The 13,132-nt window shown below is 44.8% G+C and overlaps 1 protein-coding gene across 7 annotated transcripts in view; it reads left to right on the top strand.

Moving 5' to 3' along the window:
• The window catches only part of LOC138744765 (uncharacterized), an 88,787-nt gene that overhangs the window by 14,793 nt on the left and 60,862 nt on the right, over positions 1-13,132 (top strand). For 6 of the 7 annotated variants that reach the window (XM_069901397.1, XM_069901398.1, XM_069901400.1 and 3 more), the window contains exons 3-5: positions 1,918-2,110; positions 5,283-5,376; positions 5,747-5,793. In XM_069901397.1, the coding sequence (XP_069757498.1) occupies positions 1,918-2,110; positions 5,283-5,376; positions 5,747-5,793 (334 nt within the window). The remainder of the gene's footprint in view (positions 1-1,917; positions 2,111-5,282; positions 5,377-5,746; positions 5,794-13,132) is intronic. The other variant, XM_069901399.1, reaches the window with a different exon arrangement.

The following is a 13,132-nucleotide window of genomic DNA, read 5'->3' on the forward strand; positions in this document are numbered from 1 at the left end:
TGGCTGGCTCAACCCGTTGGTCATGCTGCCTGCTTGGGTGGAGGTGACATCATCGTGCTCTGCATCAGAGGATGTGACGTCATCTGTGGTGTCGAAAGTGACGTCTTTGGGAAAGATGGCGCTCATGGTGAGCACGCAGCGGTAATACCCATCGGGGCTGGAAGTAGGGCTGGCGAGGAGGATGGCCTTGCACGTGGCGGGATCTAAGGGGTTAGCTAGCGAGGTGATCGTAGAGGGCCGCTAAGCTGCCGGCAGGCCTCGAGAGGCATACTTTTGTGTAGTGACCTTTCTTGCTACATCGCAAACAGAACTGGTTTCTTGCCAGGCAGTTTTGGCATGCTCATTGATCTGACCCACACCGGGACCAGGACCCACAGTACTTACACGGGCGTGGGGCACCTGCGGCAGTGATGCGTTTGTCTACCAGCAGTCCCTGAGTCATGGTTGCTGTCTGGGCTGTCCACACGGAGGCTTAGGGAAGTCGGGAGTCGAAAGCTTCGGCATGGAGGGCTTCAGACCCCAAGGAGTGGACTACCTCTATAGTTCGGGCCAGGGAGTGGATTCTGTCTTCTAGTGACTTCTGGCGGGCGGCTCTCAATTACAGACCTCGAACACAGGTGTCTCTGATCAATCTCTCGACTTCCCCTTCATTCACCCCGGGCTCTGCCAGGCACAGATGAGCTAGCTCACGCAGGGCTCTCAGGTAGGTTTCAGCTGTCTCACCTGGCCTCTGCGCCCAAATACTCAGGAGGTACCTGGCATAGACCACGTTCGTTGTACATGGCCTCCAGTGTAGCCATCGCTTTTGGGTACTCTTTGCAACCTTTGAGGGCCTGGAAAGCATGGGGACCCATCTTCTGATCTGTGTTTACTACGTTGGAGTGTGCCTGGATAACTGCCTTGACCACGTGCTTCCAGATTTTGAAGCGTGCTTGGGCTTCCGGGTGGCAAGGGTCGATCTCTAGGCTCCCGATGGTTAGGAGCTTTTCCATAGCAGGTCTCAATTTTAACTGAATAAATTGTGACGCACTGCTGCAGCAGTAAGCAGATGCAAAACTTGAGAAAGACTGTACAACAGGCTTTATTCAGTTAAAAGTCTCTGCTACAGTGGGTAGCTGTACTGGTGACTCCTGAGTGACTGGCTCGAGAGGGGCCGGCTCTCGATTATATCCCAGGTGGTTGATTGACAGCTGGCTGGGTGGAGTTAGGTCTATTCAGGTCAGCTGATTGACAGCTAGCCAGATGTGGTCTTCCTGCAGGTACAGAAATCACACCCTGCAGTCGGCTAGTGGTGTATCACCACAAGTCGTAAGTTACAACAATCAGGTCAAGATAAGACAAAAGTCCACACTTCCACATAGACCATAACTTGCTTGCCACAAGCAGTACATTCAGGGCCATAGCCTAGTTGTTTTGAATTCAATATAGAGAGAGAGAGAGAGTGGTAACAGACCCTTCCAGCCCCTGAGCCTATGAACCCCCAGATACACCTATGTGACCAATTAACGTACTGGTCCTGTACGTCTTTGAAATGTGGGAGGAAACTGGTGAAAAAAGTTAAGCACTTAGCTATTTCAGCACAGGCAGTAAACAATGTTCACACCCTTTCTGCTGAGGAATATTCTGTTCACGTGACTAGCTTTCTTTTAAAGGAGCTGACTGGAAGATTGTGCCAAAAATTAATTTTCAAAAAGCTTGCTTGAGGAGCTGATGAGATTTTTAACAGAAGGAATGCTTATGGATCCAGAATTGATGGTCATTATTTATTGTAACCGATCTGACAATTGAAAATCATAATTACCCACTTCTCTTTATTGATGCTGACAGATTTGTAATATTCCCCAATTTTATTTTGTAGGTGATTGAAAATATTCATGTTCTTTATGAGTGGCAACTTACACGTTTATCTTTTTGTAGGGCTTGGAGTCTTTGCATTCATTAGAAAAACTGAACTTGTACTTTAACAATGTGCAGACTGTAAAAGACATTGCCCCTTTGCGCCACCTAATCAACTTACAAGAGCTTGATTTAAGGTTAAATCCAATAAACTTCGACCAAGCGAACTATAGATTACATGTAATACACCTATTGCCAAACTTGAAGAAATTGGGTAAGCTTGAGGTTTTTTCCCCATTTATTCAATATAAGACTAACCTGTGATATACTGAGCATGTCTGTATTTGAGTTTGCCCTTGCGTAGATTGATGCAGAATTAAGTTCATTCCAGTAAAACTCTGCCAAACAGAGATCCAATGTCAGGAATCCTGAGAAAGCAAAGATTTGGAAGAGCCCACTTGGTCAGACTGACCATTTCTACCCATGGATACTATCAGATCTGCTGAGTTCCTCCAACAATTCTTTGGTTGCTCGATTCTAACAACTGCAGTTTTTGTGCTTTTCATCAAAACTCCTGATGGTTTGATATCTGGCTCACCAGTTAATGTTTGCTGAGGTCTCTTTGGGCTCACCAGGGCCCCAGTCCCCTGTGCTTCCATTCCATTTAGTGTTTCCACAACTCCCTTTAAAGTTGCCAGGTTCACAAAAAATCAAAGGGGGAAAACCTGAAACATGAAGGTAACCTAGCTAATGTCATAAAAGGGGATACTGCAGGTCTTTTTCCAGAAATATAAAGAGTAAAAGAGAGGACATTGGATGGTGAGAAATGAGGCTAGAAAAGTGGTAATGGGGAATAAAGAAATGGCAGATGAACTAAATGGTCATACTTGAAATGTCATTGTCAGGGACAGAAATGTGTGTAATTGCTATTACTGAGGGAAAAGTACTGGGGAAGGTGAAGGGGCTGAAGGTGGAGAGATCACCTGGTCACACCCCAACATCCTGAAGAGATTGTGAACACATTAGCAGCGACCTGTGAAGAATCGCGGGTCAGGAATGGTTGCAGAGGACTGGAACGTTGCATATGTCACTCCACCCTTTAAGAAGGGGAAAAGCAAAAGACCGGAAATCATGGGCCAGTTAGCCTTACTTCAGAGGTTAGCGAGATGCTGGAGTTCATTATTAAAGTTGAGGTTTAGAGGTACTTGAAAGCACATGATAAAATAGACCAAGGTCAACACAGTTTCCTTCAGGGGAGATCTTTGCTGAAGTAACAAATAGGACAAAGGAGATTCAGTGGCTGTTGTTTACTTGGATTTTCAGAAGGTGTTTGACAAGGTGCTGCACATGAGGCTTCTAAATAAACATGATAGGTGCCCATTATATTTTGGGGAAGAGACCAGCATGGATAGAAGGTTAATTGACTGGCAGAAGGTGAAGTGTGGGAATGAAGGGGCCTTTTCTGGTTGGCTGCTGCTGACCAGTGGTGTTCATCAGGGGTCAGTGTTGGGTGCACTACTTTTCACTGTATGTAAATGATATTGATGACCGAATTGATGGATTTGTGACCATTTTTGCGGCTGGTATGAAGAAGGATGGAGGAACCGGTAGGGTTGAGAAAGCAGGGAGTCTGCAAAGAGACTGGGACAGATTGAGAGAATGAGAAAAGAAGTGGCCGATGGAATACAGCAGAGGGAAGTGTAGGGTCATGAACTTTGATAGAAAGAATAAAGGCATTGAGTATTTTCTAAATGGGGAAAGGATCAGAAAGTGGGGGTAAAAAGTGACTTGGGAGTATAACATTTCCCAAAGGTTAACTTGCAGGTTGAGCCAGTGGTGAGGAAGGCAAATGCAATGTTAGCATTCACTTCAAGAGGACTAGAATCTAAAGGCAAAGAAGTAATACTGAGACAGACGTAAGACTGAGACTTTAAGGCTTTGGTCAGACCATATTTGGAGTATTGAGAGCAATTTTGAGGCCCATATCTAAAGAATGGTGTTGGAGAGGGTCCGGAGGAGGTTTGCGAGAATTATCCGAGGGATGAGAGGACTGAGGTATGAGGAGTGTTGGGTGATTCTGGGCCTGCACCCACTGGACTTTAGAAGGATTAGGAAGGTGGGAATGGGATCTCATTGAAACATAATGAATGTTGAAAGGGCAAGATAGAGTGGAGATGGAGAAGATGTTTCCAGTAGTGGGAGAGTCTAGGATCAGGGGGCTCAGCCTCAGAATAAAAGGACGCCCCTTAGAACAGAGATGAGGGCTGGGCATGCATGGCACGTGTTATGGAGGCCAACTCATTGGGTGTATTTAAAGCAAAAGGTTGACAGGTTCTTGTTTAGTAAGTCAAAGGATATAGGGAGAAAGCAGGAAAATGAGGTTGATAAATAGATCAGCTTTGATTTGAATGGCAGAGCTGATTCAATGGGCTGAATGGCCTAATTCTTCTCCTTGCTCATGGAAATTTATCATAATATTGTTGAACATCTTTAAAAACAAAATGAATTTTGAAATATGTTTGGGAAATTAATATCAATAACATCAGATAGTTCATAAAATCTGCTAGACTGGTACTGTGATAGGTCCAAGTGGACCAAATCAGATGAATTTCACTGCAATTTTTTTTTAAAGGAGATTATTTATATGGAGGAATATGGTAACCATAACTGTGACTTCCATAGAATCTGGGGGAAGAAGGAGGACTCAGTGGGATTCAATAGAGTGTAGATGCAGATGTGGAGAATCATTATGGGGTTGTTTATACAGCCATCCAAGTTTGAATCCCCTGGGGCATGCAAGATGACAAAAAACCTGTGCATAATATGTACAGGTTTAATAATTGTTTCTTAAAAAAAATTCTGAATCTCCCTCCAAATCACACTGGAAATATTAAGTATTTTATACGTATAAACAAAAGGTATTAGAGAATGGGTTTGTATAGGAGAGGACTAAGAAGTTTAAATCCATGTAAATCTGTTCAATGTATTGTTAGATCAGCTTGAGCACTCCAGATGTGAAATATCCTTTTCGAGTCAGTTAATGGCCCATGAGATGATTTAATTTTTTATTCCAATGTAAGCATGCTGGTGTAAAGTTATCTGACAAAGAAATTTTGTCTATTTATTTATGTTATTTTTCTGCTGTATGATGATAAACCAAGGCAGATAAATGTATTTGTTTAAGATGATAGTTAAATAACTGCTAAAATGTCCTGCTCATTCATAACTGAAGCAGCCCCTGCATATTGCAAAGTCATGCATAACTTGAAAAGTGACGATGAACTCATTGTTAATATGGTTTACCTATGAATAATCAGTTGCTCCACTGCTTGTTCTTCAGAGTGTTTTATCTGATGAGCTCATTAACAGACATTCCTTTCCAATAATGATGTAGTTTTGTATTTTTATTAATTGCAATACATTCAAATATTACTTGTCACCCACAGATGACAAACAAATCTGCGATATTGAATGGGAGAGTGCTGAAATATATTTCCAAAATCAAAATAGGGCATCTGAAAAATACAGAAAAGAAGAAAGGTCAGGAAAAAAATCTGTTCCGTATGTCCATGCACATGTATCTAAGAGTGTACCTGGATAAATCAAGGATTTCCTTAGCATTTGTGGCTTTAAAAAAAACAATTATTTATCATATAGGCTACCTTTTTATCCATTGATAATTGTTTGATGATAACTTAATCAAACACTCTTAAATGCCTTGAGGTTGATTTTGAAAGTTCTAAATAAAAACAGATAATGTGGGAATTACTCAGTAGTGTTGGGCAGAATCTGTAGGAAGTGTGTCAAGCTGGCATCCTTCTCTAAATGCACCCTAATCTGCTGGGAAGTTCAATGGAGATCATAATGAAGCTGATTTAACTTTGCCACTATTCCTGTCTATTTATTTCAGTGATCATGAGAGGTCCAAGTCAGATGCTGCATCAGATATTGAGCCTGGTAAGAGATACTGAGATTCATATTTGGCCATCAAACATGCCTGCCTCAATTCTTGCGGTTTAATTAATTCACTAGTTTCGATTTACTGGGCCAGAAGTGTGTGCAATTCCTTGCAGAAGAGCTGCCATTTCCCACTGGAAGTGCTGGCAAGCAAACATTGATGTCCAAAATATGTTGATAGATTTCCATTCCAGAGGGAAGCATGAACTTGCTAGAAATTCTGTGCCTTCTGTCTACAGATCTCTGCCAATGGTAACCTGGTGCAGGGCCCCAAAATACGATTCCTGGACTGCAAGGAAAAAGGGGAAATATATTTTCAAATATATTTTCTTTTAATTATTTGTTGTTAGTAATGATTTAATTATTTAAATTTGTTAATTTTAAAATGTGAACTTGAGTTGATAGTTTTCAGCGCATTTTAATTCTGGATACCTAGTAATTTGTGAATATTTGTGAATGTCACAGTCACTTTTGAAGTGGTGGAATCTACCATGAACATGCAATAAATAGACTTTGAAAGGAATAATATGCATGGTATAATGAAAGGCAAATACTGTAGTGTTTATGTTACCAAAAGAAATGGATAAGGGGAAACTAGTAAATGCAGTTTGTAGGAATTTTCAAAATTCCATAAATAAAGTCCCACCTCGGAAAATCACTCGCAGGATGAGAGCACAAAAAATCAGAGATCATATATTGACAGGAATTGAAAATTGGCGACTCGAAGGAGAGCAAAGTTGGCCAGAAGGCTTTGACTAATAAGATACAGCAAGGATTGGAGCTTGGGTCTGAACTAATCATAATCTATATCAATGATTTGGTTAAGGGAGACAAATGTAATACAATATTTTGAAGTTTACTGTTAGTTCTAAACTAATTGGCAGGAGGTATAAAGAAGCTTCAAGGGATATAGGAATCTGATTGAGTGAGCAAGAACATGGAAAATGGTGCAAAAATCAGAAGTTGTCCAGTATGATTCACAAAAGAAAAGAGTAGGCTAATTTTAAATGGTTTGAGATTGTGTCCTTGTAATGGTATGGATTGTATATGCTAATTGGCTCGGGATGGCCTGCCCCCTGATGACACTCTTTCCTGAACTCCTCCCCTGGGACCCAGGCCATAAAGGTCAGGCCACTTTTCCCGTCCCTGCACTTCCCTAGTTTGGATCCAGGCCAGCTCAAATCTGTTGTTCAATAAAGCCTATTGTTTCCCTCAAGTCTTTGTCATTGCGATTATTGGGGCATTAATAGTGCCCAACAATTTATTGCACAAAAATTCTCCGTAATGGAGAATTTGCTGTGCCTCGAGTGGCTAGAAGTGGATCCCCAAGTCCCAGGTGCATCGGAGCTCTTCGAACAGTGGGTCAACTGCTTTAACAACTTCCTGGAGGCCGCTGCTGGAGTGGTCGATTCGGACGAAAAGAGGCTAAAGGTCCTACAGGCGAGAGTTGGCCAGAGGGCTTTCCAGGCCATCAGAAGCTGCACGACCTACTCAGAGATGATATCTGAACAACAAAGTCTACTCCCGTTACCTCCTGGCATCCAGAAAGCAGCAGCCTGGTGAGTCGGTGAAAGAGTTAGTCCAGGCCCTGATCACATTGGGGAACCCCACGGTTTTGGTGTCAGGGGCCCAGTGGGTGGAAGACCTGGTCCAGGATGCTTGTGTGTCAGAGTTGAGGTTGGATTATATCCGACAACATCTTCTCGAGGAGGATCAACTCCCGTTGAAACGGGCGATTCAACTGGCCAGAACTTTAGACTCAGCCCAACGGCATGCAAAGTTGATCGTGGGCAGAAGCGGGCCTACCCAGTACATGCCACCACGAGGGCCACCATTCTGGGAGTTGGCATCAGGGACAGCCAACCCTACTGCGACTGCAGTAGCATCAGAATTGTTGAGGTGCATCTTCTGTGGGCAGGCAAGACATCCGCGACATCTTTGCCCCATGAAAGGAGCGACCTAATTGGGCCGAGGGAAAAAGGGCCACTACCAACGTGTCTGAAGGTCCAGAGCGCTATCTCAGAGGAGCATGGCGTGTATGGCCGAGGAGCTTCCGGTGCCGGCTGCGTGTGCGGTAAGGCGAGTGCCATTTTATCTGCTCTCGCTGCTGTCCTCTGCGCAGCAGCAACCCTCATCAGCAACATCATTTCCGCCCCTGACGACGTCACTTCTGCCTTCTTCACCGGCATTGGCAGCGTGGTCAACATGGAGGCCGCCATCTTGTGCATTGGGCCTCCCTACTGACGATGAAGATGACACACCTATCCTGGCATCGATCACCTTGGACCAAGCCAGCCCTCACCTGATCATGAACTCCATGATGCAGATCGAGGTGAATGGGCACAAATCGAACTGCCTCTTCGACAGTGGCAGTACTGAAAGTTTTATCCACCCCGAAGTGGCCACCCCATTTGGCCGATGACCGGGTCTGTGTCGATGGCGGCGAAAGACCAGTGGACTTGTATCCGGGGGTACTGTCTGGTGTCACTGACGTTGGGGGGGGGAGGAGTGTTACAAAGACTTCTTATTGTTGGTCATGCCCCAGGTCTGTGTGCCGATCCTCCTGGGCCTCGACTTCCAGAGTCAGTTCAGGAGTGTGACGATGGCGTTTGGGCCCAAACTACTCACCATATATAATCCACAGCTTATGGACCCCCCACCCCCCCCAATTGAGCACCCTGCCTTTGGCACCGTCCTGTAGCCTAACCACCCTGCGGGTGGCCCCTCCGTCACTATTTGCAAACCTCAACCCAGACTCTAAGCCAATCGCCACCATGAGTAGGCGCTATAGCACTGAAGATATGGCATTCATATAGGCCCGAGGTTCAGTGACTCTTGGCGGAGGGGATCATAGCCCCTAGTTCCAGCCCCTGGAGGGTGCAGGTCCTCGTGTTCAGAGGGGCAGGCAAGCCCCAGATGGTAATCAACCACGGTCAAACCATTAACTGCATCACCCAGTTGGATTTGTAGCCTCTAACCCAGATAGCCGACTTAGTCAATAAGGTCGCACAATACAGAGTCTTCTCGACCATTGACCTCAAATCAGCTTATCATCAATTCCCACTTCGCCCGAGCAACCGGCTCTACACAGGTTTTGAGGCCGATGGCAGACTTTTTCACTTCCTGCGGGTGCCTTTCAGTGTTGCTAACGGTGTCCCTCCTTTTCAGAGGGTCATGGATCGGATGGTGGAGGAGCACAAGCTGAAGGCGACGTTTCCATATCTCGACAATGTCACCATCTGCGGCCACAACCAATGGGACCATGACGCAAATCTCGTTAAGTTCTTGCATATGGCCAAGTCTCTCAACTTGACATACAATAAGGACAAATGTGTGTTCAACACAGTCTGTCTGGCCCCTCTCGGTTGTGTCGTGGCACATAGTGTCATAGCTACGGACCCCGACTACAGGCGACCCCTTATGGAGCTCCCAGTCCCAAAGACCCTAAAGGCACTGAAAAGGTGCCTGGGGCTGTTTTCCTATTATGCACAATACGTCGATAAAGCCTGATGAAGTTCACAACTTTCCCGTTATCGGTGGAAGCCCAAGCTGCATTCTTCCAGATCTGAGGAGACATCGCAAAGGCCATAATGCATGCTGTGGACAAGTCCATCCCGTTTCAGGTGGAGAGCAATGCTTCCAATTTCTCACTGGCCACCACTCTTAATCAGGCAACCAGGCCATTAGCTTTTTTCTCCCGCACCTTGAACGGTCCTGAAGTTCATCACTCCTCAGTTGAGAAGGAGGCCCAAGCGATCGTTGAGGTGGTGCGCCACTGGTGACATTACCTAGCCAGTAAACATTTTACCTTGATAACAGACCAGAGGTCCATGGCCTTCATGTTTAATACTAAACAGCGAGGTAAAATAAAGAAAGACAAGATTCTTAGGTGGAGTATCGAGCTCTCCACCTATAATTATGACATCTTATACCAACTAGGTAAACTCAATGATAGCCCAGATGCCCTATCCAGGGTGACATGTGCCAACACCCATCTTGACCATCTCCAGACCCTCCACGAAAGTTTGTGCCACCCCGGAGTCACGAGGTTGTACCACTTCATCAAGACTCAGAACCTCCCGTACTCCATTGAGGTCATCCAGTCCGCGACCAGACACTGCCAGATCTGCGCTGAATGTAAGTCGCAGTTCTACCGGCCTGAGAAGGCACACTTCATCAAGGCCACACGCCCCTTTGAACGGCTCATTGTTGATTTCAAGGGCCCCCTACCCACTACAAATAGGAATGTCTACTTCCTGACGGTGGTGGACGTGTTTTCCAGGTGCCCCTTTGCTATTCCCTGCCCGAATATGACCTCGGCAATGGTAATGAAGGTGCTGTGCAGTTCCTTCACCCTGTTGGGTACCCTGAGTACATCCACAGTGATTGGGAGACCTCGTTCACGAGTGAGGAACTTCAACAGTATTTCCTGGCCAGAGGCATAGCCACCTGAAGGACCACCAGCTATAACCCCAGGGGTAACGGCCAGGTGGAAAGGGAGAACGCCACCATCTGGAAGGCGGTGCTTCTGGCCCTGAGGTCCAAAAACTTGCCAGTGTCCTGTGGCAGGACGTTTTGCCCGAAGCTCCGATCACTCCTGTGTACCCCGACTAACACCACCCCGCATGAATGTTTGTTTGCTTTCCCTAGGAGATTGGCGAATGGTGCCTCCATTCCTCCTTGGTTGGCAACCCTGGGGCCAGTCCTGCTACGGAGACATGTGACGGGCCATAAGATGGATAAACTGGTGGAAGCGGTACACCTCATACTCGCCAAACCACAATACGCGTTTGTGAGGTTCCCCGATGGCCACGAGGACACTGTGCCTATCCGAGACCTGACGAGGGCCAGGGATCCCGATGCAGCACTGCCTGCCACAACCCACCCCATGGAGAAGACCACCCCAATACTGGAGTCTGAGCCACATGGCTCTCCTCCCCAGGCGTCGGTCCTCCAGGAGGCATCAAATCCCCTTTCCTCCCGGGAGTCCCCAAACATCATCCCGACCCAGACTGCTCCCTCCCCTGCCCCCCCCCCAAGGCTGCTTCCCCTCCGAAACAGCAAAGCTCAGACACGCCTGACCTCCGATGGTCCCGCAGAAGGAGGAAATCGCCGGTGCAGTTAAACCTCGGAAATTTTTTTCTCTCTCTCTCTCTTCCCCTCTTATTGTGCAAAAAAAGGGGGGGGGGAGGATTTCTGTTTAAAAAGAAGGGATGAATCTAATGGTATGGATTGCATATGCTAATTGGCTCGGGCTGGACTACACCCTGATGACACTCTTACCTGCACTCCTCCCCTGGGAGTTTCCCTTCCCTGCACTTCCCTAGTTTGGATCTGGGCCAGCTAAAGTCCTTTGTGCAATAAAGCCTATCGTTCCCCTCAAGTCTTTGTCAATGCGATTATTGGGGCATTGATAGTGCCCAACAGTCACGTTCAAAAGGACCTAGAGCCCTATATAAGTTCACCTCAGTTCTTTCAAACATATCGTGGAAGTGATACCCTATTGACGGAACGCATGACTTTCTTTAGTGCAAAAGCTAAACTGCTAAACACGATCTAAATATGTGCATGAGTTTGAACAACCTTTGCAAAGAGTGCTAATGTAATTCCATTCAGTCCTCCTTGTACTCAAACCACATTATCAGGACGTCTTTCCTTCGGCTTTTGCCAGCTGTTTGGCACTGCAGTAGTTTAATTAGTTTGAGCTTCCCATGATCATCACAAGTAGACTTCCCATGAGCAATTACAAATGAAATAAACTCAAAAACTATTGTGACGGTACCTATGTTTTTGATGCACATGTCATGAAATGTGTCAACATTCCAAACAATGCCACTTCCAATCAAGAGCAAAACCACATAAATATTAGCTAATCACCCATGTTTCTGCATTCCCATGACTGACACACAGTGGAAATCTGGTACAAACAGCACAATAACAGAATGATTGCTCTGTTTAAGAGCTTCAGAAAAAAATAAAAGCCATAGGACATTGTTACGAGCCCAGAGGACCTCAAAACCCAGCAGCAATAGTTATTTACCAAGACAAATGGTTACATACACAAAAGTTGCTTTTAATTTAAACTTGAAAACAGAATCACATGTTAACTTATCACTATTGACTTAACTAACCTAACTTAACCCCCTTCTAATTCTAAGTGCATGTGTATGTAATGTGCATGTGTAAGTTCAGAAAAGTTCTTTGATTCACAGTCCAATCTCACTTCTCATTCTTCCAAGTTCACTGGTTGCAGGCAATTCTTACAAACAGAATTTAACATTTATAAAGTTCACCAGGCTTTGATGCTTGAAAGGTAAATGGTTACGGCTCAGGAAGGTTTTTGTCAGTTTTCAGAGAAAGATATGTTGTACGCTGACACCCACAACTGATTCCTGTTTTAAATCAGCCAGTACAGTGTATTGCCAAAGAAACTTGCCTCCTCAGGGTTCTCCAGATGATAACCTCTTTCTTTTAGGTCACCACAGAGTGCCTTATTGTTTCCCTTATTCCAAGTGAAAGATTTGACAGTCAATCCTCTCCTCTTGCATGAACCACAAGGGTCTTGACCAGGTTAAACAAAGCACTTACAAACTCGTCTTCCAAAGGTGGCTTTCCACAAGCTTGCCAGCTTGTCTTGTTCCAATCCCAGCTGCTATTACTGGCTGTAACACTGTAGAAGTGATATCTGTGTGTGTCTCTCTCTCTTTCTCACACTCTCACACAGAGAAAAAACACGTTTGACTCTCTGCTTGCCAAACCACATGACCCTCCTAGAACAGCTCCAGACAGAAGTGGCTCCAACAAGCTCTTGCCTTTTTGTAAACAACAATCCATTACTGAAGTCTATTGGATACTCTCCAAAGCTTTTGAAAAATCTGTGGAACCGATAGGTCTAGCATTAGCAGAGTTCTAGTATTTCTAATAAGATCTGTTTTAAAGTGTTTATAGGTAACCAACTCTAACAAACCTTTTCCAATTTATCTCCCAAAAACATATCAATATACTCTGTCACACAACAAAAAATGAGGAAGTAATTATGGGTTCAATTTTATGACTTCCAGCTATTCTATTCTAATGTTCCCATTGCACTGACTGTGCATTGGGTATATTTCCACAATCGATAAACAGAATAACGTAGTGGGAGAGATTGAGATTTTAGTTGCATATTCCATGTAATTCCATTGTAATCCATATAATTTGGTAATGCATATTAATGTGCATGGAGCCATGTAACAGATGGCATGATGCATGTCATAAAATTGCAATCACATATTTGATTGAAATTGCATCTAAATGAAAATTCATGACATTTAAATTTTAAATGTTAAAATTTTGACGT

The sequence above is a fragment of the Narcine bancroftii genome, chromosome 10 (assembly GCF_036971445.1).
Source record: "Narcine bancroftii isolate sNarBan1 chromosome 10, sNarBan1.hap1, whole genome shotgun sequence".
NCBI classification, from domain to species: domain Eukaryota; kingdom Metazoa; phylum Chordata; class Chondrichthyes; order Torpediniformes; family Narcinidae; genus Narcine; species Narcine bancroftii.